The sequence below is a fragment of the Ambystoma mexicanum genome, chromosome 10 (assembly GCF_040938575.1).
Source record: "Ambystoma mexicanum isolate Mex_15411 chromosome 10, UKY_AmexF1_1, whole genome shotgun sequence".
NCBI classification, from domain to species: domain Eukaryota; kingdom Metazoa; phylum Chordata; class Amphibia; order Caudata; family Ambystomatidae; genus Ambystoma; species Ambystoma mexicanum.
The window spans coordinates 79,685,084-79,711,543 of NC_090932.1; the positions used below are offsets into that span (position 1 = coordinate 79,685,084).

Genomic DNA, 26,460 nt, shown 5'->3' on the forward strand with positions numbered 1-26,460 from the left:
GCAGGGAAACCCCTATTAAACATGCCACCATTGTGTCTGAGCCTTACTTCTGAACTATCACAACTTCTACACGAGAAGTGGCGGGTGTTAAAATTTGTGGCTGAATGTTAAAGGAGGGCCAAAACACTAGAGCACCTTTGCCCATGATTTAGAGCGCAAAATCTTTGGCCTGGCTGGTGGCAGTTTTCCTGATGCTGCATCTGGGACCAAATCAAGATTGGGAGTCACAGAGCAGTTTATGTTGGTTCAACAGTTTGTGGAGTTTGGTGGGCAACTGATATTTATAGGGGCTATTTGTACAGAGCTCGCCTCCAAAGCATACTTTATCACAATACTTAACTTTAAACAAATATCTTTCCAGTACATATTCTACAAATATAGCAACAATTGAGGTGAGAAGGTTTCTATCATATGTTATAGCATGTATAAAATATAGCAGAACAACCAAGATCTAAAACCACAGTTATTTATTCCTTAAATATCAGATGAAGCAGGATTTGGATCCAAGCCACAGTGACTAACAATCATCTACAAATTAACACAAACTTTCAAGACGTGCTGTGTAGTAATACAGCGTTTAGGACCAATTCTAATGAAAACAAATTAACTGCCGTTACTTTAGATTTTTCTTAGTGTAATTAATTGGCATGTACAAAAATTAAAAATGGCAGTGGAACACTTACAAAGTTTTGTGTTTATGTGCCGAAGTTTGCGAATGAAGTTACGCAAAAAGGGCTTCGACCTGAAAAGTGTCTGATATTTAATCAGTAAGTCACGGTTCAAGACCTTTGAAGTTTCACTACATTGCACAGTAATAAATACATGCTATGCCATATGATAATTGAGACTTCCAACTGATATCAGTCACTGATCTAGGAGACGCAACAGGTGCTACTGCTGTGTCACATTTTTGGGACTGGGATTACATGGGTTATGTGATGAATCTAGGGAGAGTATCACCAAGACCCCACTATGGGACTCCTATTATGTAGTCAGGGGAAGGCATACGCTACCTGATCCTGACCCTGGGGGTGGTATTATGTGGGAGGATCACATAAAGGGGAATTGGAAACATCCTTACCCAATCACCTGTGCTTCACAAAGTATTGATGGCTTATTGTAAATTAGATGTTACTGCTATACAAACTACTATGGCCTACAGTAACCATAAAGCTTTAGGTAGTGGGACAAAGAAGGGCTCGGAGGCAATGAAAATGAAGACTACCATTAATCAGAAGGTGCAGTCTAGTTGTTGTAGAGCAGAGCCCCCGAGCGAGTCATTTAATTTCCAAAATATGAGCCAGCTGAGGAAAGAAAGTGAAGAAGATTGTAGAAGGCAGTGTGGATGGCGTTGCTGGAAGGGAGGCTGTCTGAGGTGTGGGAGCAGCAGTCGACAGAAGAACGCCAGTGGAAGCTGTCACAAAGATTGCAGATGAACAGCTTTGCAGAAGAAGCACAGCAGAAATCAGCAGAAATAGTAGTAGCCCAGCTGACGGGGAGACAAGCCCCTGATGCAGCACATGGCATGTTGGAGAGAGGAGCTGCGAGAGAGATGTGCAGCTCACCGGAGGGATGTGGAAGCTGGTGAGCGAGTGGACGGGAAGCCCAAGGTCCGCCGCAACCATTGCCAGAGAAACAGATGCCAAAGAAAGCCGGTGAGTCGGCCAAAGGCTAGCGCAGGACCCGGGAAAGAGCGAAAAAGCACACAATTCTGAATACCGAACAATTAAACAACTTAAGCAGAATTCATATAACTTTAAACACTGCAGTGAATATGAAACATCTAAATCCCCTTCTATGGAACTACTATTGGGGAAAGCTTACAACCAGCATTACCAACAGCCAAGAGGCTGTACGAAAACCACCCTAAGACAACAAGGTTATGCATCCCCGCACAAGAGACACCAATTGGGGAAAGCTTATAACCAACATTGGCAACAGCCAAGCGACTGTGAAACCATACAGGGAGGTGACAAGGGCGCAGCTCTCCCTTTTTGGGATATCCACTGGGGGAGGCGTGTAACCCACACTTGCAGCAGTCAAGAGGCTGCCAATAAGTAGCCAAAAGACAATTTAAAACCAATGCTGCTGTATTGAATTTCCAGTTTGGGGAAAACTGGAACACACATTGTCAAGAGTCAGTAAGAAAATGCAATTATTGTTCAGCCCTCCTTCTAAGAGATATTGGTGTGGAGAATCTTAGAATCAATATTGCCCTTGTGTTTGATTGTAGCTGTAGGAGTTTACTCCCTTGCAGGCAAGTTCACTAGGAAAGGGATCACAGTGCTTAGTCCTAGCAGGCGAGTGTACCAGGAAAGAAAAAGATTTGAAGTAGTATGTTTGAGAAGACTTGTTTGACAACTGTGGTATCACCAAGAATAATTTCTGTTGCTTTGGAACTGCTGTGCTATCCTGACAAAAGTGGTTCACTTGAAGAAGTTATGGTAGATTACTTATTGTTGAACATGTTCCAGAAGAGAACTGTTTTACGTCTGAACAAACCTTTGTAGAAAAGACATTTGTGGTATCAAGGGTAAAGACACAGTGGATGAAAGTCTGTTGCCTTAAGTGGTACTTTGTGGAGTCAGAACTTTATTTAAGATATTCCTGAATTGATCCAGGGGGAAGGGAATCCAACCCTGGTCAAAGATTTCTGAAAGAATTCTAAGTTTGAACGGTCAAATTACTTTCTTGAATTGAAAGAAAGCCATATATTCTGTGATTAATTTTATTGGAAAAATCATTACGATAGCATATCTTGCCATAATTTATGGTGTGCCTGTAAACGGTAGAATGCTGCTTTTCTGAGAACCAATTCTTGAAAATATCTAGTTTCGATTTTTTGTGCAAATCGCTTATTTGGCACTTACTTGTGTGTTGCTACTGTAATGAACTCATGGTGGCAACAGTAAAGACAGACAAGTGATCACAGTCCAAAGGTATTTATTAAACTGTATAAATGGGTTGGGAAAACGACTAAATCTAAGATGGGGGCAGGCTACAACCATCAAATGATAATACGGCAGTCCTAGTGGCGTCTTGTCAAATAAAAGGGCTTACACTAAAAAAAAAAAAACTTTGCCAATCCTTACAGTTAATTTAAAGAGTGTGGGATAATGTTCACAAGAAAAGAAAGTAGTATTCACAAATGATAAGTTAGGATGTTAAGTTAGCACTGGACAAGGCAGGACCGTGAGCACAGCACACTCCGGGCCTCACCAACACGAGGTTACAGTTCCTTTCAACGATGCCAGGACCTTCTGGGGCCAAGTCTCTTCCCTTGGAAGTCCTGCTGATCCATAAACAAAAGTTCCTTCGGTGGTGATCTTTTACATTGGGCAATTGCTCTTCACCCATTGGATACCCCTCAGCCGGGCTCAAACTTCTTGCAACGTTAGCCTCCCTCAAACGGGTTCACTGCGGCCTTTTAACCCACTATCCATTGTGGACATCCCTCAGCCGGATTCACATTTGTCGTCACAATATTCACGGGTATTTCACTGTTTTACCCTCAACTCGCAGGCATTACTGTGTCGGGTTCACATTTGCCAGTTTCCCAGTTCAATCAGTTTTCTCCAATTTGTCAAAGACTTTCGAGTATACGAGGGGTTTTGCTTGACCCACGTAGGACCACTGATACTTCACATTAGCCTCGCCTAAGGCCTCTTGGTTTTCATAGTTTCAACAAAACACCACAACCCAAACCTGCGATGCCTGACCACTCTGCTTCTGAACCTTTTTTTACTAGGGTTCCTTTAAAGTTCAATTATACAAGTTCTTTGTTCAACAAGGTTGCCGCCTGCAACCTTGGGCCCAGCGGAGTTCGGTTTTACGGTCTTCTCGACTCACTGGCTGTGCTGAACTGTTAGAGTTTGTCTGGGGAGCCAAGGGCAGCACCACAGCGTCTGCTTCACCTCCCTGACTTGTGTTCTAGTGCGGGAGGATGGTGGGCATCTTGAATGCCCCATGCGGGTTTCGTCAGCTTCACTCCGGCCTCTCAGGATCTCAATCAGCTGGTCCAGACCCCTCTTCACTTTATCCAGATCTCCCTCCGTCTGGCTTGGAGCTACTCTTCAAGTTTTGTCAAAGATAAAGTTCACATAGAAGACTTCCCTCTGCCGGGCTCGAGTCTCCTTTCAAAACATACGATTTTCAAAAATATGTTTTTGGACTTCCTGTCCCAGAATGCACTATAAAGATTTTGCTCCCACTTCACTGCTCCCCAAAACGGCAGCCCCTGATTTTGGTAGCTGTGGGAGCCAAAAGGGGGATGTTCAAATGAGGTCAGGGTCTCACTTCCTGCCCCTCATAGACCGGGGGGTTCACCTGTGGCCCCAGGGGAGGATTTATGCTGCGGGTACCGCCAAGCAATCCCCAGCTGCCCCTGGTCTTGCCTGCTGAAGGTTCAGCTCTATCTCCACACGGCAGTCTCCTCTCAGGTAACAGGGCCATTGTTTGGGTGATTTTCTTCTCCTCCAGGACTCCCAGGGTCTCTGCAGCTCACTAGGTTGTTTCTCCTGCTCTCTGGCACCTTCCAGCATCCCAGAATCGCTCCAAGTGTGTCTTTGGTTTCCACCTTTTATACTTCCTGGGAGAGGACATTCGATTCAGGTGTGCATAGTTGTAAAGGGAGGGACAGTTTGCTGTTAAAAAGGAGTCTGTTTTTGTGTCAGACTAGGTTTTCTGTCAGTAATCTTTATCCTCCTGATCCTTCTCTTCAACTCAGTGTTTGCATGAAAAAGGGGAGGGAGTTGGAAAGTCAGCACATTTTTTACAGTTTGGATAGGGATGCGGTTTGAAAGGAAGGGGATACCGCGTCTTGCCATCGGGTGCCCCTACCCTACTTCCCGAGGACCCCTCATCCAGGTGATCCTCCCCCACTGGACCACCCCAAAGAACTGGATCCAACAGCGAAGGCCAGGTCCTGGCCACCGGGATGACAAATCTCTGGGGATCAGTACATGAGACACCCTCTGGTTTCTTACACTACCTATCCGTCCTTAAAACACTGGGCAGGAAAATAAACAACATTACCCAGCAGCCCTAGTTTTTTACTTCAGAGGTGACCAAGCGCACCAGTGCTGGCGCACCAGAGTGTCAAGCCCAGTCTTCGCTGGTCCGCACCAGATGTGCCGCTTGCTGCTCTGCGCTATCTCGCAGACACTTCTATTTTGGTAAGCTCCTTTGGTTTCCACCATCTTTTTGCGTGGTCCAACCTCCATTAAACATGGGCCGCCACCTGGAACTTTTACTCCTTGCAGCCCAGAAATTGCAGCATGAGAGAATTGTAGAAGAATACTTATGTCATTTACCCTGCGCTGACACTCCAGAACTCCAAGCCCTGCCGAATATCATTGTTTCTAGGCGGGTTGAGGTTAATGTACTTAAATCACCTCCTCCTGTCCCTGTGACTGTTTCCAAGTGTCCGATCGACCAGAATACCACACACTTTCTGGAAACACTACATCAGGTTTCCTCTCAAAGAAATGCACATTAAGAAATCATTTACCTCTGTGGACCAGTCCGTAGAGCATTTAGCTACAGATGCACAGAACTCAACGATTTCAGCAGATCAGTCTACTGAGTGTCGGTCGCGTGTCTTCGACACCTCTGCCCAGCAACTCTTTATTAATATTGACTTACCCAAGAATGGAGTGCACGCCCCTACACTCCCTAGTCGTGAAGCTGTCACTTCTGAACACCCGCTCATTATGTATTCACACTATCGACGTACACTACTACATTCAGGATGAAGACCTGGATTTGATGCGTTTTACCAAAACGTCGCTTAAGGACTCAAGTGGTCCTAAAATGAGCTTGGCCATTCCTCCAGGCTTTAGCTGCTTTGGGAAGGAAAGCGCTCATGGGAATGGAGATGGGGTGCCATTTCTAGCAAAGACCAACATGCACTTCTTCATCAGCCATTGAATGTGCTCGCTGTGAGATTATACACTTAAAATTCCTCCCAAATGACAATTGCTGCATACAATTATTTCCGATTTATCAACATCCTGAGAATATGCCCGATTTCAATTAAGACTAGACACTTCTCTTAGCCCCTCTCGATTAAACCCAATTGTTCTACCATTCTACTTGGAGATTTCAATCGTTGGCTGAAGAATCCTGTAGATAATGAGACTCCGACCTAGAAAGACTTCTGAAAAGCCTGCATTTTACTACCCATAACATCGAGCTGACCCACTTAGCTGGAAACATTCTAGACTGGGCCGACTCTAGAAATGTTCCTATAAATTTTGTAAATGCCAAGGCCTGTACTTGGTCCAAGTACTTTTTCGTGGAATGCCTTATTTCCCTTCCTAGCAAACTTTTTAAAGTTCATAATGTACCCAAAACAATTGTTAGCAGGAACCTGAAGAGGATTACTCCAGGTGCTGAAAATGAATCTGAAAACTATTATGGTCTATACTTCAAATGGGGACCCGCCTGAGACACTGATGACCAGATACAACACTCAATTTAATCACCTCCTAGAGAGACTGGCAACTTTAAAATCTAAAACCGTCAGAGAAATAAGCAAACAGTCTTGGTTTACTCCAGACCTATTTCATCTAAAAAAAGAAAAAGGCAGGCAGAACGACTATGGGTTAAAAACAAAACAGCTGAAAACAAGGCTATCTGGAACACCTTTTACAAATAAACCTATAAAAGAAAAAAACAGCTACGAGGCAAAAAAACTTCTATAACAAAAAAATTGAGTCAGCAGGTAATCACACCAAGAAAGAATTTGAGATATATAGAAGTTTTGAGAAACCCATTGCCGGTCTCCAGTCCTTTATTCCATTCAATGAAGACTGCAACACGGTGCAACATGCTTTTGCCTATAAAATCACAACTGCACGTAACAGAATATCCAATTCCCTGATTACTGGCATCCAACAGGAAACCCAGAGACCGGGGAATAAAGACATTTCAGGTTTCTCTTTTAAATCAATAACCGAGGTAGAGATATGTACTTTCCTTAACTCCATGTGCCCTACCTCTTGACCTGGTGAGATCATGCCTGACAAAATTATCTTGAGTCATCCTGTACATTTCGCTCCTTCCTTGGCACATTTTGTTAATTCAGGTATAGTTTCGACCCTGATGCCATCAAGCAGGTCGTCATTACACCCTTGCTTAAAAAACAGGTTCTGAACCCAAAAGAACCCAATAATCTGCACTCATCACAAACACTCTTTCAATTGAAAATCATAGACAAGGTACCAACCTCCCAGCTTCAGCAACATCTTGAAGATTCTGGCATCTTCCATCTCAAACAATCTGGCTTCTGAGCAAATCACAGAACAGAAACTGTCTTAACAGACATCCAGACATACATGCTTGAGGTGTTGGAAGAGAACAGGCCTGTGCTGCCGATTCTTTTTGATCAGCCGCCTTTCACATGCTCGATCACAGGTGCTTACTGGACACTCTGTCTACCATCAGCGAGTGCTCGGAAGGGGCCAGAAACTGGATCAGCTCCTTCTTGAGTGACAAGAACTCCTGTGTATGCTGCGGTGATGCCTCTTCTGAAACTGAGTCAATACATTGTGGTGTCCCGCAGGGGGCTTGTCGCCCACATTGTTCAATCTTTACATAAAGCCCCTCTGCGATCTTCTATTTACTCAGGATCCCCGTTTCACAAACTACACGGATGACTCAACTCCTGATTGAGTTGAGTGGAAACTACAAGGCTGACTCAATCAGACTAGTTCACATCTACAGCCTGATATAAAGCTGGAAGTTCAGTAACTGGACATGTTTTAACAGCGCCAAGACGGAGCTGCTGATCTTTAGATCTACGAAGGCCAGAGCCAAGTTGGGTCCGGAGTACACCCACATGTACATTGAATGAAACTGCATCAACATCATGGACAAGGTTAAGATGGTGTTGGTGTATGCCAAAGCCTCTCTTGGATCTCATGCACATGTTGGAGTGGTCAGTGGCACACGGTACCATCTCAAGGTGTTGAGGCAGGTTACACTACTCTTGTCCTTTAAAAATAGTCATACTCTGGTCTGAGCCATCATCTTGCCATGCTTGGACTATTGCCCTTGTGTTTAGTGCTAGCAAAAACTCCATAAACAGAGTCCAAATTCTTCAAAATGTAGCTGTCCGAATCATCGGACATCCCAAGGAGGGAGCCTATCTCCCATTATAGAAAGAATCTTCATTGGCTGAATGTATCAGCAAGAATACGTTTTAAGTCTCTTTCTCTGATCCACAAATATATCAATGGAGGCCCACCCATCTATCTTAAGGAACGAGCAATCCCATTCACCCCCTCAAGATCACTCCACTCGAGTAACTGTGGATAGCTGACAGTCCCAAGATATAGAAAAGCTACAGGTTTGGGTGATCCTTTCCTGTCCTTGCAGCGCGAGCTTGGAACAGGCTGCCAAGAACCTATGCTCGGAACCGCGTTATTTGGTGTTTCAGGAAAAAAGTTAAAAACTATTTGAATAAATCCCCCCTCCCCCGCAATGCTCTTTGCTCACCAGCCTGCGCCCTTCGGTAAACGATCCATGTGTTATAGTTAATGTTTTTGTCCCTTCTTTCATTGGGCCTTGTGTTTTTGCAAGCCTCCTGATGGTTGTGGGCTTGGGCGCTCTATAAATAAATAAAATTGTATTTATTAGTGTGAAGGTCAGAGACATTTTAGACATTGGGTCACTTTTCTTTAGTTTGCAAGTTATTGGGTCACTTTTCTTTAGTTTGCAAGTTAGGGACTTCCTTGTTAGGATAGGCAAATTTAGAGGTATATCCCACCCTGTTCATTTAATAAATGGCGAAGCTTGAGAAAGTTACCTGTGTGTCCTTCTCACATTTCGGACCGCTCACAGTAACCAGAGACTGTACAAGAATCACAATCAATTGCATGCTCTGGTATTCCAATTGTTAGCTTAGATGGTAGAGTTGTGGTTTTGATTTTTTATATTTCTTACAAAATTCTCTGAACGTGGCGGTCCTTCTCGTTTTTTACATGTTCAGTGTTATAAGGCTATTCAGAAGCACGACATAACACACAAACATAGGCTCATTGATTGGAGAGCGACTAATATTGAAACATGGCATTTTATTGAATGAACTCTACATACCACTTACAATTTTCTGGTGCAAATGCTCAATTAAGTGAATTCATAATGAACCTTGCAACCTCTGTTTTTAGACCTGACCTCCTCTTTTGGGCTGTACCCCCACAGCTATACAAGTTGCTAATGTTGTACCCTCCAGCAGATAAAATGAATGATGCAGACAGAGCACACATCTCCGGAAAAGCTACAAAGTCCAATATACATTGTAAGAAACTCATGTAAATGCCATGTTGCCCAATTACAAAATATCAAATAGACATTGCTACATAAATCATAATCAACAATTTAATTTGAGGAGTTGTTGGACTGAGAGGGGAAGAAATGGACACGAGGGTCAGGGTCCTAGTCGCAAAGGTCAGACTGACTAGGGATGTTGGGAACAAGGTGGAGAGAAGCAGGAAATGGCAAGGCACAGGTTGAGGGTTGGCAGGGGACTCCATCCACCAAAGCCTCCAAAGGAAGCAGGGGCGGGACGATACCCCATTTAAGTGCAAGTTTGAGAAGCAGAGGACCCAAAAAAGGCTCCATCACTGTTTTGGGCTAGCTATCGGTACGTAGGGATCCTAAGAACAAAACCCTGCACAGACTCCAGTAGGCTGCTCAATATTTATCTGTATTCTAGGAAAAAAACCTGACTGCAAATCAGTATTTTACAGCCACCCATTCCATTTCCAGGGTGACTGATCAGTGAAAAATGTGTTTTGGTAAACTACTGATTTAATCTCATCATGCCTAACCGCAAGAGACTCACACCTGGGTCAACAAATGACAAACGGTAGGTTACTTTTTAACTAGCTATTTTGAAATGTTTCTTTAAATAACTGAGCTCAGGGTTTCTGTGCCTTAGGTTTTAGGTGTTGAGCCACTCCAACTTGTGAACTCGGATGCCTTTGCATTCTGGCTCTTGTAGTTGACCATTCATAAGAGGAAAGTAGAACTACATTACAGGAAATGTAAACATGAGCACCCAGGACATGTGGCGGTGTTTGCTCTGTAATTTCTTAAAGTACCCGTGAAGCATTCTGTAGTTGGTTAACATAGGTAGATTCACTGGCATTTAGCATTTCCTTCTCAGCAGTTTCTTTCTACGAGGATGCCTACTTTGGAAGGAGAAAAAGGTATACCCCATTTACTAAATGGGAGCACTGCTTTGCTGCGACTTTGGAGCCTCTGACCTCACTTCCTGTGACACTGCACATGATGCATGCTAAGTAATCCTATCCCCACTTTTTCTTGACTTGTGCCTAATGAACACTGAGGCATGGTAGGGGGTAGAGAGTACTACAACAGGGCAGGAGAGACGTGCAGCAAAGCATGGTACAATGGCCATGGAAGGAGAAAAAAGGATTGGAGATGTGGAACAGGGTGGGGGCTGGGGGGTCAGTGCGGCATGGACATAAACTGGCTACCATACAGAGGGTGGAGGGGAGAACAGGTGATGAGCAGGACTGGCAAAGTGACGACTTGTTGACATTCCACTGGAGTGGATGAAAAATTAAGGGGAAAAGAGCAATGGAATGGGGGAAGAAGAGTGGCACTCCCGGTCTCAAAGGACTATTGGTTTTAGTACAAAAAACATTTAGGAAGGTTTGAAAATGATGGCCCAAATTCACAAAAATGTTTTCCCACTTGAATTTATTTGTCATTTGCACATGCAAGCGAAGAAAACATCAGTATTCTGCAGATGTGTATTCACACCAAATAACCTAAGCACGCAAATGTCTTTGCACGTGCAGAATCAGAGGTGAAGCTGCACACCCACTGAATGTGGCCAAGGGGTGTGCTGTGGATGAGTCTGCCGTAGATCAGAGTGAATCACTGATTAACAACAGGATGCACTGGTATCTGTGAAATGTCTGACTTTCTACCAGCCTTTAATCAGTGAGGAAAAACACAGGCGTAGGAGAAACTATCATGCTGCCCTAGGTCTTTCAATGTGACTGCAGTTGACAGGCACCAACATCAGTGCATCAAGTCAATGCATACCTAGGTGTCAGGAACACACCCAACACTTAGGCATGCCTGCATCAGTAGATAGTAGATCCCTCCAGCCCTCTTCTACTTATCTCAAGACTCTTTTGCATATCAAGGACTTGCGAGGAGATAACTGCATGAGCATGGGGCTGAACATCAACTGGAACACATCGAACTATTAACATTGAATATGGCTACTGTGGCATGCTGGAGTAAGGAGTTGGACAAAGGGATGGCATTTTCACTAGGCTCTTCATTGAAATTACGAAAAAAGGCTCAATTTCCTTATCCCTGAAGAGTTCTCCATAACAAAAGAATAACGCAGGTGCTAGTCATCAGCGTGGTTGTCAAACTCAACGTGTCTGTCAAAACAAGTATATTCTAGCCCTACCACTAACAAAAGACATTAGCATAAATAGTTCCAGGAAAATGACTCCCTTCTTTAGGTTCAATAGTTCACCAACTATCTTCTCGTGGTCAACTTGGTCAGTCACGAGGCTTCTGTTTGGTAACCTTTTACCTTAGTGTCTGATGAAAGAATTGTGGAAAACAAGGAGAAGAACTCCATTCCTCTGGTTCAACCATTGGCTCTCTTTGGATAACATCCTCCAACAGTTTCTATCAACCTTTGCAATTCTTCCCAGGCTTCTCCCAGGGCTTGCTTAAAGATTATACACTCCTTTTGTTTCCAACACACAGTTATTCCTTGACTTTCCTTACCTTCCTCTTGTCAGTGAAAACAAGGGCAACTGTTCGCAAAATGTAATTTTCCTCAAACACTCTGACAAAAGAGACTGTTCTTGAGGCACTCTAGCTTTACTATCCCTCTTGAGGATACAGTGTTGAGGGAGACTAATCCCGACATGGTCTTCTCTTTTAGTCTCTGACAACAACAGACGAGGAAGATCACTTGGGATATAACCGTCAAAATTGATCACACTGCAAGTCTATTTTAGTCTCCCTTGCCTTCGTGGTATCAATTCTTACAGGCAGAAAAAAAAAGAGTACCGCCATAACATAGAGTAGTACTTTCAGATTGTCTATTGGCATACTTTATGTTCTTAAGGGTAAGAGGTTCAGGGAGTTCTATCATGGAACGGCAGTCCTTGTCCGGTTGAAGGAAGTCTCTCCCTGTGAGGTCTCGTTTCTGCCATTCCTAGGGGGAAATGCTGTGTAGTGGGCTCACCTCTGTAGCCTCACAAAAAGGGCTCCCCCTGGGGAGAAGTGACGAGTTCCCATGAATCATCACACTACCCAGCATGTGTAGGAGGACTTGGGCCTCAGATGCTGCCAAGACAAGATTTTGCTACTTTGGGATTCAGGTGGTTAATCAGGATCATGAAGTGGAGTGGTCTCCACAAAAGACAAGACCTATCTCTGAACACTTGTTTGTTCAGGAATGAACAAAAAATAGGAGCCAGAACAGGGCGCAACCTAAAGCGGAAGGATCGCTGTCTTGGGGAGAGGAGTGGACTTTAACTCCAATTGAGCTCATCTACTAGTGAACTAGGTTAAGGCCAAAAGAAAGAGCAAAAAACATACCGGTACTTGTTCAAATGTAATAAAATGTGAGCATCACCTCCCTAACAATGATATGCAAAACCCAGTCCATTTATGAGGCTGAGAATAGGGAGTGGGGGAATAGGTAGATATTAAAACTGGGGGCAATCTGGGACCCCCACAATCCACTCCAGTCAAATGGGGCTCATGCAGCTCCAGTTGGACCGGTTGCCAAAATTCACTTATAAAAGGTACATATCCAATCAAGGGATACTCCCTGCATGTGGGCAAGTTCCAACAAACATGTTAAAAGAAGTTGGTGATTTATGGTGTTGAACGCGACCATGAAACCCCATAATAAGCATAACAAGGTAACCTGCATCCGCAACGGTAAAGATATAGCCCAAGACTGATAACAAAAGCTGCGTCATTCATATGATGGGATCGGAAATCACAAATGATATCAAGAAGAACAAGTTACTTACCCTGTGGTAACGTTCTTCGACTGGATGTTCCTCCCACATATTCCTAATCTTTTCTAGCAGAGGGTGCTGAGTGTTTATGCCGGTTGACTCGATGTCCCTCGAGGGCCTGCATCTCAGTGTCATCGATGGTATATAGCATGCACAGCGACCGTTGGCTTTAGCTCCGATTTGTAAGTGTATTGTATTATTCTACACCCAACAGCTACTCACACTGAAAGAGCGTAAACTGTAATAACATGGATATTCAACTGCGGGGTAGGCTGGGAGGGGCGATGAGGAATATGGGGGAGGAACATCTAGTCATAAGAACGTTACCATGGGCAAGTAACTTGTTTTTCGAATGTATTGTGTCCTCCCACGTATTCCTCATTTTATGATAAACTCCCAGAGCATTGTTTGTATTTCTGGAGGAGGGAGTCAGAATTTTCAGTTTCAAATTCAAATTTGGGAGTTCCTATTGGCCTGTGTGTACAGAATGTAACACTGCCTTCCCACAAACCACCTTCTGGGCCTGAAACAGAGTCCAGACCATAGTGCTTGGTGAATGTGCGGCTGCTACATGGAACTGTGGACCATGTAGCAGCCACACAAATATCCTGCATAGGGAATCCCCTCTGTAAGGCAGAGGAAATAACCAAGCTCCTGGTCTAATGTGCTCCGAGACCTTCAGAAGGTTCTTTCCCAGCTAACGTGCAGCATTCAGAGATTGCAACTATAATCCACCTAGACAAGATTTGTTTTGAGACCGCCATACCCAACCTTTGGCCCGTATATATCCAATAAAAAGTGATCATCCTGTCTTAATTTAGACATTCTGGAAATATAGTAGCCAAGTGCACATTTTGGGTCAAGCCTATGTAGCCTTTCCTCTTCCTTTCCAGGATGAGGTGGGGATAGAAAGAAGGTAGAATGATTTTCTGAGTTAAATGAACCTCAGACAATTTATGGTAGAAAGGTAGGTTTAACTTTAAGATTATCCTTAAAGAAGACTGCAAGGAGGCTTGCAGTTCATTCACCCTACGGGCTGATGTAAGGGCCACTAAAAAAAGGGTTTTTAGAGTCAGCAATCTTAATGGACAAGAGTGGATAGGCTAGAATGGAGCACACATTAGGAATTTTAGAACTCGGTTGAGATCCGAAAACAGGATTTGAAAAGGGAGAGCAAAGACATTTGTCAATCCTTTTAAGGATTGTATGACCAGTGGAATCTTGAAGAAAGATACCTCTTCAAAGGAGCGCTTGAAAATAAATTGTGCTACCAGATACCCTTTGACTGTGCCAAACGAGAGCCCCGATAAGCCAGGTGCAACAAGAACGACACCACCATCGGTGTACTGCATGTAAAGGGTTCAAATTCTTATCCCTGCACCAGGCGCAGAACATGTTCCAACGGCAGCAGTACAAAGACTTTGCTGCTGGTCTTCAAAATCTCCATTACGTTGTCCGGCAGGTCCTAATCCTTATATCTCAACCTCTCAGAAACTGTGCGTGAAGGTTGAGTGTCTTGACCTCTGGATGGAGAACCCAACCTCCCTCTAGCAAGTGAAGGTCCTCTCTTTGTGGAAGATATATTGGAGGGCAGATGGACATGTCCAGAAGGTCCGGGTACCACGTCCTCCTGGCCCAATACAGGGCATATAGGACCATGGGCTTCTCGAAACTTCGCAACCTCCTGATCACGTGAAGAATGATGGGGACTGCAGGAAACGCGTACAGGGGTGGAAACTCCCAGTCCACTACAAACGTGTCCCCTAGAGCTCCTCTTGGGGGAAATTCCCTAGAGCAGTACAGTTCGCACTTCCGGTTGGCACTGGTCGCAAACAGATACACAAGGAGTTCCCCAAAGGGTGAAGATCTCTTGAAGGACCTCCTGAGCTAGCTCCAACTCATGGGAGACAGTGCTCTGCCTGCTCAGAGCGTCCATCACCGTATTCTCCTCTCCGGCTAGGTGACCTTCTGATCGAGAGATTCCTTCTTGAATTGCCCAGAGCTGCATTGCTTCTCTGCACAGTGGTAGTGACCCTACTTCTCCTCTCCTGTTGAGGTAGTACATGGTTACTGTGTGGTCCGTCATTATCAGGACATTCTTTCCCTGTACAGAGGGCAGAAAGGCCTTCAGCGCTAGTCTGGTTGCCCTCCGCTCCAAAAGATTGATGTGTACTTTGGATTCCGATGGAGACCAACGACCGGTGATTGTAAGATCGTTGGTGTGGGCGAGGCATCCGTCACTACAATCATCTCCAGCCATGGTTGCCAAAAAGGTTCTCCTTTCTGTTTTCTTGGTAGGTCCACCACAGAAAATCTTGTGCTACTTTGCTGAAGGAGGTCTGACATTTTGCCTGAGAATTGTGACCACTGTGTTCCTAGAGCCCATTGAAGGGATCACATTCTCAGGCACCAGAAAAATGCAGGATGCCATGAGGCTGAGCAACCTCAGAAAAATCAAAGGCTGGAAGATTCTGGGCATTTTGGAATTTGTTAAACATCTGCAGAATGTCTTGAGCCCTCACATCGGGTGGCAAATCTTTTCCCCAAGGATGCATCCAGGACAGCCCTGATGATAGGAGCCTGTGAGATGGTATCATGTGGGACTTCTTGAAGTTCAGGGAGAAGCCCAGTCTGAGAAGGAAGTGATAGGTGGAACAGAGATGTTTCAGGACTTGTTTGGGAGAACGTGCCCTGATCAGCCAATCGTCCATGTAGGGGTGGACATGAATGCCACCCCCCTCCCGAGACTCGCTGCCACCACCGTCACCAACTTCATGTAAACCCTCGGGGTCGGAGGTCAGCCCAAATGGCAGAACTCAAAACTGATCATGTGAACTGTCAACGGCGAACCTCAGATACTTGCTAATCACTGTGCTTGTGATGGATTGGCACATGAAAGTAAGCATCCTGAAGGTTCAATAATACCATCCAGTCCTGAAACTGGAGGGCCTGAAGGAGTGTAACCATCTCAAACTTGTCCTTCCTGAGGAACTTGTTCAAGTCTTTGAAGTCCAAGAGGGGTCTCAATCCTCCATCCAACTAAGGGGGGAGTACCAACCCTCGTTTCTCTCCGCTACAAGTACCAGTTCTATAGCACCTTTCTCTAGCAGGGTCAAGATGTCCGGCATAAGGAGTGGAACTGGAACTCTGACAGAGTAGTTCCCTGGCGGATGATCTGGAGGCCTTTTTAGAAAGGGAAGGCAGTAAACCCGGGGCGGTATTTCCAATGCCCAGGCATCTGAAGCAATACCCGCCATTCTTTCAGATGCTGTGAAAGTCTGCCTCCCACCGGGGTCTTGTGGACTAAGGCCTCAGAGGTTTTGAGGCGGCTGATGCAGAGGCTGATGGTAAAGGAGCTCCTGCTTGGCTGTCTGGGCACCTCTTCCCCGTCCACCACATGGGAATCTTTTCTGACCTCTTTGATTTGACAGTCCTCTCCCTCTTCCAACTGATCAGTAATAGTAAAAGGACCTGCCCCTCCAAGGTATACAAGTGGGGTAAGTAGGTGGCTGTGATTGCTGCGCCAAGGGATTTGGCTGCAGCTTTGGAGGTCTGCAGCTTCTCCAGGCTCTCGTCAGCCTTGCTGCCAAATGAATGAGTGCCGTCAAAGGGCAGGTTAAGAAGTCTAGACTACACATCTGGATAAAATCCAGACTTTCTCAACCAGGCCAATCTGTGTGCTACAGTGCTAGTTGCGATTGCTCTGCTGATACGGTCCGCAGAGTCTAGACCAGTCTGAAGGGATTTGCACATTGCATCTTTCCTATCCTTGACAATGTTTAAATAAATGGTATCGTTCTTCCCCTTCAGAGATATGTTCAGCCGCCATCGCAATACAATCCGATAAGGTGAAAGTGAACGTGGCCAATGCACAAGTGGCATTTGCGGATTTAAGGGCCATACTCCCTGCAGAGAAGACTTTTCTAGCCCAAGCATCATAACGCTGATCATCCCTGTACAGGGGTGAGGGGGTAGTTGGGTATGCCCGTTGTCTGGATATAGAAGTGGCAGCCTGAACTACCAAGCATTCAGGAGTTGGGTACTTTGTAAGATAGTACGGGTCAGTACTTGACGCATGGTACTTGCTTGTTAGTTGCTTGTAAGTTTCTTGTTCACAGCTGGAATTAACTCTGGGGTCTCCCAGGCAGCATTAACTCTTTTGCAGAACTACATGTACTGGTAGAATAGGGTCCTCCTGCGGTCCCTTGTCTAAAATATCAGTCAGGTCTTCCTGCTCAAAAAGTGTTGCAGGCCTACTCCATCCCAGATATTCCATCACTCTAGACATCAGTTGTCTGTAAGAGCCATCGGCATGTTCCGAGGGATCTGGTCTGCCAAACTATTTTTGGGCAAGTGTCCAACCCACTTGCAGGGAGTCATGTAGATATATTATTCTTGAGTCCCCCAGATCTGTGGTGCCTTTTGTTCAACCGCCGTGAGGAAGATGATGAGTAGTGTGAGCCACTACGTGATCACGACCTTTTAGTTGTCTTCTGACGAGGAGAGTCATCTCTCGACTCGTCAGAGGATTTGTTTTTTTCAACGTGGTTGTCGAAGGGGATTTATGGGACCTACCTGCAGTTAGGTTCCCCATATGCTCTTTCAGTGCCTTCGCTGTCATTGATAGGCAGGACTCTCACTCTGAAGTTGAAGGAGAGGATCCAAGGCACCATAGACACACCCGATGGGGGTCCATAAGGGACTTCTTTGCCCCACAGTCGTGGCATTTTTTGAACCCCGATCTCAGAGTTGATGTAGCCGACGATGATGCCATTTTCACTGAACGAAAGGTTTCTCAGTCAAGGAAAAATTGAACTGAAGCCAACGGTCGCTGCGTGCGCTATATACCATTGATGTCAACACTGAGACGGAGGCCCTCAAGGTACATTGAGTCGACAGGCATCACCACGCAGCGCCCTCTGCTGGAAAAAATGTCCAAAGCAGCTAAAGCTGGAAATGGAGATAACATAAGTAAAGAAATACGTGGGAGTACACAATCTATTCGAAAGTTCTGTTCTTACACTCTCCTCTACAAGCTTGCTCCTTTCACAACATGTTTTGTGCAATCTTAATTCCCCCCTCCACTGCTCCTTTTTTCAAGCACCCTTTCTTAATCTATTCCAAAATCTCCACCTTCCAACTTTCTTTAAATGATCACTGTATTCTTCTCCAAATTCCCACACCTTTGCTCCTCTTGGGCTCCTTTCTACAAGGCCATATTGTAATTGTTAATTTGTAAAGCGCTTATACACAAGGGAAGTACTTCAAAGCGGAAAGGGGACAAGGGAATACAGTAGTAATTATTAGGCCTTGAAGTTTCCAAATGATCTAACAAGAAAAACTAGCATACTAGGCCGGATGCATTTCTACTAGTGCAAGTGCAAGACAGGAGGGAAGGAGAGAAGGGGGGGGTTGGTTGGGAGGAGAAAGAAAAGAGCATGCAATCAATAAAACTGCCGTACTAGGCCTAACAACTTGTCAGATAGTACAAGTGCAGGAAAAGAGTGGGGAGAAGGCAGAGGGGTGTTGGGGGGCAGGGGGGCATACAGTGTTTCGGTACAACCAAGCTAGGGAGGGAAGACAAAGGGAGGATAGGACAAACAATCTTGCAAGGCCTAGTGCAGTCAAGGTTGTGCAAGTGCGCAGACAGGAAGTGCGAGGGAGGGGGAACAAGTGAGCCCAGGCCATCAGGGGCCTGGGTTAAGTACAGAGAGGTTGCCCCTCTAACGGAACGTATTCCGAGTGCAGTAGTGCCAGGCAGAGTGCAGAGGCCCAGAGGCAAGTGTAGGACTGGCAGGGGAGCCGGGGACCTGTGAGGCTCTGGAGGTGCACCAAGCACCCAGTAAGCAAAACTGAGCAGAGTTCGAGGGGATAAAGGAGGAGGGAAGCAGGCGCAAAGAAAAAGGAGGTTAGCATGGGGGTGGGGGGGGAGGGAGAGAGCGAAAAAGAGGAAGACACGAGTAAGGACTTGAGTTTCCAGAACTTGAGGCAATCTGGCTCAAGACGGAGAGAGGCAAAGAGGCTGTTCCAGAGGGAGGCACCTGCAGAGGGTCCATGGTTGTAGTCAAATATACGTTTCAAATCAGGTGTCGGTAATGGGAGTCTTCCTTGTTTGCTGGACTGTGGCTATTTCAGGCCATTTTATATTCGATTTACACACTGTGGGCCTCATCACGACTTGGGCGGTAATGCTGGCGGTATTACCGCCGGCGGTATTAGCCCTACCGCCGAACTCCCCGGCGCTAATAGCCCCGGATCACGAATTCGGCGGTAAAGTAAATCCCCATTGAGCCCATTCGGGAATGTCCCATTCCCCATTGAGCTCAATGGGGAAAATATGCGCTCTTACCGCCGGCGGATTTCCCGCCGGCGGTAATAGCGCAAATTTTCGGCGGATTTCCTCCCAGCTCAGAGCTGGGGCGAAATCCGCTGAAGTCCCGATTTGGCAGACCCTTAAATCGGGCGGTAATAGCGCTACCGCCGGATTTAAGGGTTACCGCCAAAGTCGTGATGAGGCCCTGTGTCCGGCGCTGGCCAGCCTGAGAAAGCCACACCTAGGCAGCTGAGCACCTGGATGCATGAGCAAACGACTGACACTGGTCTTAGTAAGTGGGGTTGTCATTGTAAGATAAATACATTTTCCTTACAGTGAACATAACATGCATTTCCACTGTGAAGCCTGCCTTAAAGGACATGCAGCATTGCGGTTGCCCTATTATGTGTCATTTCACATATCTTCGTAAAAGGGCTTGATGTCTTGTCAGCAACCATGTAAAGAATCTGTGCCCTTTGCGTTAGGGCTGCACGCAAGGGATCCTCCCCAGAGCAGCCCCTGTATCACAGAGCGATTAGCAGCATCAGGCACTCAGTCACCTCCACATAGATCCCAAAGGTCAGCAGGAGATATCACAGCTTCCTAAAATGTCGTATGTGGGTAATTGTGTCCTCGCCCTTGTTAGGGAGAATTCTCTGTTTAGGCTGAATTTCCTAACCTAGTGAGTCCCCCAGCAGCTTAGCTGGATTTTTGGGGTTTATTTTTTTCTCCTGCCAAGAGTGAGACTCTTTTACCCTCACTCTTGGGCATGATTTGAATGTGTTTCTTTGAATCTAGATGTGCTTAATGGGCTATGGGGTCTTTTACCCCATAGGTGTTCATGTGTTTTTGTGATGTGCGTTACACAGCACCCTCAGTGCAGTAACACAGGGGTGTCAGTGACCCCCCAGTATAGACTCCATACCCTGGGACCGACTACTGTCTCCCAGGGCATGTAAAGTCACCATTGACTTTACTAGTCTTAAATTCTGAACAGAACCAGTACAAACCATCATATTGTGGACGTACTGGCTGGGGCAATTCAATTGCCCCGGGGTCTGTTAGTCGAGGGGGCACGTCTCCGCCCCCCCCCCTGATCGAGTTTTGGCTGGTGGCAGTGGATACTACTTTTTATATTCAACCGCAAATATTTTCCTATGGGATTTCCCATTGTTTTAGGCTACTAGCTTTATTTAATTATTTACGGTAGCCTCGAACATACCGCCGGTTTATTTAATTAATATTAATTTTCCGGTTGGTATTTTTTGCCAAAACTTGATTCTAAAATGGCGTTTGTGTTCTCTTCTGTGACTTCAACCCAAGTCGAGCCCTTTGTTCCACTTTTTGGCGGGCTTCTCCACAGAAGCCCTCCAAAGTGGTGCCACTCTGTCTGGGGTACTTAGGGGGGGTGGAGGGGGATTTAGGCACCCTGGACTGAATTGCCTAGGCAACTCAAGTCGCACTCCGTCCTGATTGGCCCAAGTGGTGAGCCGGCCGGCTCACCACTTAGCATGTTTGAGTGACAGCTAGGCTGAGTGAATGGGGGTTTTCTGCATAAAAGCAGGGCTTTGGGGACTGGAACTTCAGAAGTCGCCACAGGACCTAAAGAATCCAACGAGGGAGAAGCTGAGCCGACCTGCCACAACGCCACCACCGGTGGAGCCCTGCTGGACCGTCTCACCACTTTTCCCAATGACAGAGGAGATCTCCCACCGGAGAGTCTTCTTCCTTTGACTGGTGGGGATAACCAGTTTCACCGTCTTTTCGCCTTCCCGACGTACCTCGTGGCCGCCTTGCCTGTGCCAATCACCCCGGCAACCGGGATACCACGTTTTACCACGACCGCGAACTAAGGTACCACCTTTAACCGGAAAACTCTGCGGCTGGTTTCTTCCCTGGTAGTGCAACGACCTTCATCTTTCCTCCAAGTCGAGATCTTCTCTTCCCCTGGATGATGACGCGACTTGCACCCCCTGCCAGGGACAACTGCCACCGCTGGAGGATCCTTCCCACTTAAGGTACTGTGTCCCGCCTGGCTTCCCTTGCTACCGACTGTACGGGGTAGATTTTGCCCCTGGCTTTCGAACCTGGGTTAGCCTGGGACACCCTGGCTAAACGTTCCTAAGCCTCTCTAAACTCTTTTTGAACCCTCTGCAAGACTTTCTAAGACTAGTGTAACTGTGATCTTGGGCGCATTTGTGCTCTGCTCTCTCTAAGAGTGGGCCCATCCTTTGGACTTTGGCTCACCAGTGACTTTTGCTCTTCTGCCTTGCTAACAGTGTTCCTGAATCTTAGAGTGGTGTACCTTTCCATATTCTGTCTTTTTCCCAACTTATTGGAGTGCCATCTAGTTAAGCGCTCACCTCTGTATGAAAATAAGTGGTGTTTTACTGTGACTTATCTGATAAGGAAAAAGGGGTGTATATATTACAATAGTAACTGTGTTTAGAATATTTTACAACAAGAGTGCTGGAGTGTTTCAGTGTGTTTTTAAATAAATAATTATATACTTTGATACCAAAGCTCTGGTCAGTGTTTGCTTGTATTAGTGTGTCTGAGTGCCTATTGTGTATACTTTGCATACTGCCTAACTCTTCTTGAGGGAAGTCTGACTGCTCGGCCACAGCTACCAGGTAAATCTGGGTGGTACAGACTGCTACCAAGTGGGTTTACTGCTAACACCTGCAGTCCTAATTCCTTTGCAGTGTTCCCTAAGGGAACTGCACAGGTTTCTGCCTAACAGCCCTCATTAATGCTAATTTCGCTGTTAGGTCTACCCAGTTCTATTGCCCTGCCCTATGAAATATTCATACATCTAGTGTTAACAGCCAGGAAGCATATAGCATTGATTTGGATGTGCGGCTCTGCTTCCACCTCCAAGTCCAGTAACTGGAGCAGATTTGTGCCAACAATTGTAAAGAAAGTTACAAGGAACGTTTGCAGTCAACTTCTCATCCTCAGTCATGCATTGTACGTTATTTACGTCAACTTGTCTGTCGCTGCTGGTGTGGAGTAGATCCACTGAAGCCATGCACTAGCCAATCAGGCGGCAATAACAATTTCTCCTCTAGATATATGCAACCTACCCTTTTCATCTGAATCAACTGTATCCACTGTTTTAGATCATTGCAGACATTAACTGTGCCACACGGTTTATTTTGTATCTATTGTAAAACGCCCAACTAGAAACAGCTGTAGTGTCCATGAATTTGGCACAGTGTAACTGATGCACATATGTTCCACTGGTAAGCAGAATTTTATAAGAAATTACAATGAAAACGTCAAAGAAAATGTTCCACAATTAATTCTCAGATGTAACAATTTAAGGCGGACTCAAATCCTGGCACTAGTGACAGGGGGGCAATCTAAGATCAACACAATTAACTGTCCAGAGGAGCCACTAGAGAAAGCAGTTCTTGCACTTACCTTAAATCTCTCCTCTTCTGAAACTCTTCTGCCGGAATAGTCCATGGCAGGTTCTGGGGGAGGCACTCCAGGACCACTGGAGAGAATTCTGAAAAATCCACCCCATACTCCATCAGGATGCCCTCTGTTTCAGGCTCGATCTCACCAGCCTGCCCCAGACTTTTTGTCAGTTGCCTGATGGAGAATGACAGAAGGAAAGATGCAGGTGAGGGCCTACTTCCAAACACAAGGGAGGACAGCTATGCCCCTTTCTAGAACAAACAAAACAATGCTTCCTTTTTTTGATGATGATAGACTACCATGGGTCACATACAGGAAGCACACCATACAAAAATAAGTAGAGCAACTACATTTGCATAGGAATCGTAAAGGAACACTACACGACAATGTAGGTTTGCCAACCCCTTCTAGAAAAACAGCCCCATTTGCTGCAAAAGCTAGCTACATATTTTATTTGTAGGGACAGAAAGAAGAAGAGAGCTGGAAGAGAATAAGATGAAAGGTTTACAGCTATGAAAGCAATGGAGAAACAAACGTTATAATATCAGTTGTAGAGAATTCTAGGTTTGAAAATGAATAAGGGAGAGGAAGGACAATAAGATGGGAGTCATCAGCACATAAGGCATAAATGCAAACGCACAATAGAACGAAGTTGGTGACAGGGAGAAGAGGATGGTACACAGGACAAAACCTTGAGGAACACAGTAGATAGTGTGAAATGAGTTGGTAGGTGCCAGGATATAGTGTGAGTGTATTCCTAAATATAGGGAGTACCATATCCAAGGGCATGCCTTAATTGGCAAGAGTATATAGCAAATAATTGCATCCTGACCAGATGGGACAAAAGGGTCGAGAATAGAATTAGATGGTTGTGGTGGGCATGTGGTAGTTAAGTGGCTTAGGCAAAATCAGTTTCTGTGGAAGTTAGTGAAAGCCAAGAGACATTCATATGTTGCTTGTGATGAGGTTGGATAGGAGTTCTTCAAAGAGAACATTTGGTATGGTTTTAGAAAAGAGGAGTAGGGTGGAAGAAGGTACCAACCATTTTTCTTGATGGAGAAGATACATGCATCTTTGAAGCATAAATCTCTAAACTAAGAACTGATCAAATAGTGAAGCTACATAAGGATTTTAAGTAAAGTAAGGATTTAAAAATGTGAAAGACAAATGGGTTGGAGAGGATGGCAGAAATACAGGAGCTTGTTGAAACGAAAGGAGGTAGAAAGGGGAAGTAAGCAAGGGCAAAGGGTGTAGTGCAGGCAGGTGTGCGAGAAATGATGAAAGGATGTCCCAAAGTGTTGGATTTTAGAGGAACAAACTAGAGTAACTTATGTGGTTGAATACTGTACATGCAGAACAAGAACGCTGAATGTGTTAAGTGAATAAAGGAGAGGACGGCCAATACGATGAGACATCCACAAATAGGGGCTTAGTGGTACTGTAAGGAAGGCATGGCATCAATAGTAAGACGGACACAAGTGACCACAGTTCAAGCGTGTTTATTGAATTTCAAAAAGGGTTTGTAAAACGACCATATAATGCTACATCTACAGATGGGAGCAAGCTATGACCATCAAAAAATAATAACAGTCCTCGTAGTGTCTTGTCAAAATAAAAGGGCCTATACTAATAAATCTATCGCAAATCCTTAACTCTAAATACAAATAATGTGGGAAACAATATTACCAAAAAGAAAGAAGTGTTCACAAATTGACATGCCGTTGGCCTCCCTTGCCCACGTTTTCAGCATGGGACAAGGTGGTACCACTGAAGCTTACCACAGCACGAGGATACAGTTCAATCATGAGCATCAGGGCCTTCCATGCCCAAGTCTCTTTGACTTTCAAAGTCTCTTAATTCAGAGGGCCTGATGGAACAAACAATTTCTATTTCCATTTATATGTAGGCATCAGGGCACTGACAGACGTGGACGACATCAAGGGACACAGGACATAATAATAAATACAATCAGTCTGTGTATGGCAGTATAATCATGGTTATTTAATCCCAACAATGTGGTTTTAAGGTTTTTTCCTGAATTTCAGATAGTTGGGCTCAAGTCTAAGGTGGTGTGGGAGTCGGTTCCATTTGGCAGTTCCTCTACTAGGGAATGCTCGACCTAGACCGTTGGATTTATTTATGTGTCCGGCTTTGACAGGTCCTTTGTTTCCGGATCTTAATGACCGACCAGGCTGATTTGCTTTTTGAGATATTCCAGAGTAGTATAAACAGTGATGTACCAGAGACATTGACTTGAATGTAATTTGGTCTTCAATAGATAGCTAATGGAGGGTTTTTCTTTCATTGGTGATGTGATCTCTTTTTGATTTGCCAGTGATCATCCTTATGGTGTTATTCTGGATGATTTGGCATTGTTTTATGCATTTATTGCTGGACCCTAGCATTAGGGAGTTCCCGTAGTCTAGCCTGGAGAGTATAGTGGCTCTAGCAACGATAGAGCTGTTGTGCTGGCTTAAGTCAGGTGTAATTTTCCTTAACAATTTTTGATGGTATTGGCAGGTCTGTTTGAGGTATGCCACCTGCGCGTCTGCTCCTGGGGAGGCCTGTAAATAGACACCAAGGGTCTTTACTTTGTCTGAGATCTTCACTGGGGAGTTTTTGATTTTAAAGGTTGCATAGGAAGGGTCAAGTTTAGCTCTTGCTTGAGGGGAACCAAAGACCATGAGCTCGGTTTTCTCTCCATTGAGGCACATCCGATTGACTTCATCCATGCCTCAATGGAGGTATAGACAAAATCGAGTCTGCTGTTGTCTGTGGTGTGACAGCCCGTCAGTCCATCACCAGTTGAATGTCATCTGTGAAGTTTGTAAAAAATATTCCCATGCTGGTAAGGAGGGTGCAGAGACAAAGCATGTAGATGTTAAAAAGTACGGGTGAGAAACTGGCTCCTTGTGGCATTCCACAGTCCACGGGCTGGGATGCTGATGAGTAGTCGCTCCATTGGATCCTGGAGCTCATGTTTCCAAGAAAGGAGGAGATCCACTCATGGCATCCTGTGAGCAATTGCCCGACTTCTCTAGGGCCTCTCGGAGCTTGTGATGGTCTAACAAATCAAAAGCGGCCGAGAGGTCCAACAAAATCAGTAATCCCGATTTGCCTCGGTACATTATACTTGGTCTGAAGATCCAGTAGAGCTGATTTAGTACCATGGGCCTCTCTGAATCAGGATTGCTGGGCATGTAATAAGTTGTTCTGATCAACTTATTTTTGTAGTTGGCCTGTGGCAACTTTATCCATAATTTTAAGAAGAAAGTTGCAGTTCGTAATGGGACGGATATTTACTGGGTCGCGCTGGCTAGGCCTGGTTTTTAACAAGTGGTGTTACGGTTTTGTTGGATGTAGGCACCCTACGGTCTCTAAATGAGGAGTTGACCATTCTGCAAAGGAAAGGGGCAAAAAGCTTAGCATTGTCAAGAATTAATTAAGGGGGTAGAGTGTTTTCTGTGCAGGATGTACATTTTGGTGGATGCAAGGATTTTAATTGTTTTATCAACTGTGATTGGGGTGAAGTGGAATTTAGTCAGTCCAGAGTGGTCTGTTTCAGAACAATAAGTTATTTTCCTCTTTCAGATTATCACAAATACTCCGACCCCACTCAGCCGTGCTCAGATCATTTCACCACAATGTTTGTACATTATTTATGCATCTAATTCCTCG

The 26,460-nt window shown here is 45.2% G+C and overlaps 1 protein-coding gene across 2 annotated transcripts in view; it reads right to left on the reverse strand.

Annotated features, from left to right (window-relative positions):
• The window catches only part of DIS3L2 (DIS3 like 3'-5' exoribonuclease 2), a 2,640,663-nt gene that overhangs the window by 1,364,388 nt on the left and 1,249,815 nt on the right, over positions 1–26,460 (reverse strand). For both annotated transcript variants that reach the window (XM_069617547.1, XM_069617548.1), the window contains one exon: positions 22,783–22,956. In XM_069617547.1, the coding sequence (XP_069473648.1) occupies positions 22,783–22,956 (174 nt within the window). The remainder of the gene's footprint in view (positions 1–22,782; positions 22,957–26,460) is intronic.